General features: G+C 44.4%; 1 protein-coding gene across 1 annotated transcript in view; it reads right to left on the reverse strand.

Annotated features, from left to right (window-relative positions):
* Positions 1-1,307, reverse strand: part of tph2 (tryptophan hydroxylase 2 (tryptophan 5-monooxygenase)) — a 14,152-nt gene extending 12,845 nt beyond the window's left edge. Inside the window, exon 1 of the mRNA XM_087844293.1 lies at positions 885-1,307. Within this exon, the coding sequence (XP_087700419.1) occupies positions 885-1,307 (423 nt within the window). The remainder of the gene's footprint in view (positions 1-884) is intronic.
* Positions 1,308-2,500: the final 1,193 nt, after the last annotated feature.

Consider the following 2,500-nt stretch of genomic DNA (forward strand, 5'->3'; position numbering starts at 1 on the left):
CGTGGAGCGTTATCTGATGCAGACGGCGACAAATTTCCCCAGAGCTGCTGTTCAAACACACGACGGCGTGAAGCAGCTCGCTCTGACAGCTGTTAGTGTCATGAAATAAAGATGTGGAGCTGCCGACGGCAACCACGACACGCACGACACGCTGCTTACTCTGAAGGCAAAGACCCCACCGTGAGCACGGACGCACAACTCTGAGTCTACTCTTTACCTCATGCTGAGCCTGGACATTATCTGGATTGTGGACGAACTTCGATCCCTGCGAGCCGACTGGCAGGAAAACGCTGCCTGCAAAGCTGCATGGAGGGAATATTTAACGTGTGATGTAAACGATGCAGAGCCATCAGCCTGACTGCAGGTTTTCATGTTGGCCCAGAGAAAAAGAAGAAATATTGCTTAAATACAGTCCAGAAACACCACTTTAGGCTGTTTCATGCTGGGGTTTAAATTGTATTTGCATTTGTTCCTGTCATTAGAAAAAGATGTAAATAGGTGCAGAGATAAAAACAGAAATAAAAGGAATAAATAAAGTGAAAGTAAATCACGAGTATCACAGAAAGAACTCTGTAACATTCATTCATGTCAGATTCATTGGTTCCTGTAGATTTCTTTTGGCACATTTGTTCCTCCATAAAGCAGAGGCTCGAGTGTGGATCTTCAGTTACTGATTGTTTGATCTGTTTCTGCTGATCAATACTCTGAGCTGGTGGGATTACTGCCTTGCTCAGAGGCTCTTCAGCAAGAAGGTTGTGTGATCAGCCAATTAAGGTAACAAAGTACTGAAAGTAGAAATAGATTAGTCTGACTTTGAGCGATCAATAAAGTCCTGAAGCTGCTCTCAGCTACAGTACTCGAGTAAAAGTACCCAGACTCCTCACCATCTGTCCGCCGGTGTGCCGCTGCCGCTGATGCTGCTGGTCAAACATGGCCGAGTCCAGCGACAGCCCGCGCCGCGACCAGTACTTGCTGGAGAACATCATCATGGCCGGTTGCATCCTGGGGATGGGCTCGCCGTCGTCCTTCATCACGTGGCCCGACGCCATCGGGAACCAGTGAGTGTACGAGTACCAGGACTCCAGCCTGTCGCTCTGCCGCCGCTCAGGAGGACGAAGAGGAGGGTGCTGATGCTGCTGGAGCTGTGAGCCGCTGCCGACCCGCCTCCTCAAAAGTACTCCCCCAGGATGGGGAGGGGGGGTAAGCTCCACCCACAGCAGTCTCCAGGTGGGCGGAGACTTTGGCAGCAGAGTGACATCGTTAGAGCACACATAGCAGCTCAGAGACACCTGAACACACACAATCATTGAGCTGATGTAACACTTCACCTGCTGTCTCACTCTAACCAATAGGAGCTAATGCCCGACCCCAACAATGACCACAGCTGTGGACCGCCATTTGGTCCTCCCAATGGTCCCCACAAAGATGTTTAAACAAGCACACACGAGTATTTAACCCTTTAAAGCCGGTCAGAGCAGCACGCTCTGTTTTGCGTAACTATTTTTAAATCCCGGTAGCTCTGCAACCACGTGAGCTAGCGCAATAATTTTTTTTGCATATGAAACCGGAGGAGTTGTACTTACATCTTATGCCATCAGCTTGTCCTCGGTCACAGTTTCCTTCCACATATAGCTTTGCAAAAACTGCATAAAAAGCGCTTGCAGCAACAAAAACATAATATTCCAGAAACACGCTTTGCTGATCCGATCAGCTGTTCATAACACTTCCTACGTTGGAATAGACGTCAGCGCGAACTTTTGCATGTCTGCCATGACCTGCCCGAAACCGGAAGTGACGTCATTTTCGTGGAAATGTAGTTTTTTACCATCAGGGCCTCATGAGCCTATACTGGTGTTTTTAAAAGTTATGTTTGACTTTATGCTTTTCTGTGTGGTTTCTGGGATGCTTAGGACTCATATTGCACTGCTGGAAATAGTTTATTTTGATGCATATGCTGCTTTTTTGCACATTTGCATTATAATATTTATTTTTGTTTTTCCTGCAGTGTATAAAAATTGGTGTATTTCAAAAATAAAACTATGAAGACACTCAAAATAAATTTCCTGTGGTGGGAAACTATTTTGTGCAACTTTTTTGTATTTACAGTTTTGAGGGATAAGCCTCTTAAATTTCTCTAACTAGAAATATATGTTAAAAAAACAAAAACGATTTTCAATTTTTTTGTAGTTTATTGCACTTTTTGGCAATTTATGTAATTACTATGCACTTAATGCAGACATATTATTAAAATCTGGGCTGTAATGGTTGTATTGATGTATAGCAACTTGAAATTCTCCCAAAAATGGCTCCACAGCATGTAAACATATAATATAAGCTCTGGCAGACTTGGTTCTATGGTAGGTCTTAAAGGGTTAAGAGCGGTGAGATTGTGACGTTATCTAAAGCCACGTTATGATTAATGATTGTGTAGCTTTAGTTTTATCCTCCTGAAGCAGAAGAAGGTGAAACAATTACATTAGGCTGCTGGTTTATTGTGAAT

The sequence above is a fragment of the Neolamprologus brichardi genome, chromosome 7 (assembly GCF_056152115.1).
Source record: "Neolamprologus brichardi isolate AB-2024 chromosome 7, ASM5615211v1, whole genome shotgun sequence".
NCBI classification, from domain to species: domain Eukaryota; kingdom Metazoa; phylum Chordata; class Actinopteri; order Cichliformes; family Cichlidae; genus Neolamprologus; species Neolamprologus brichardi.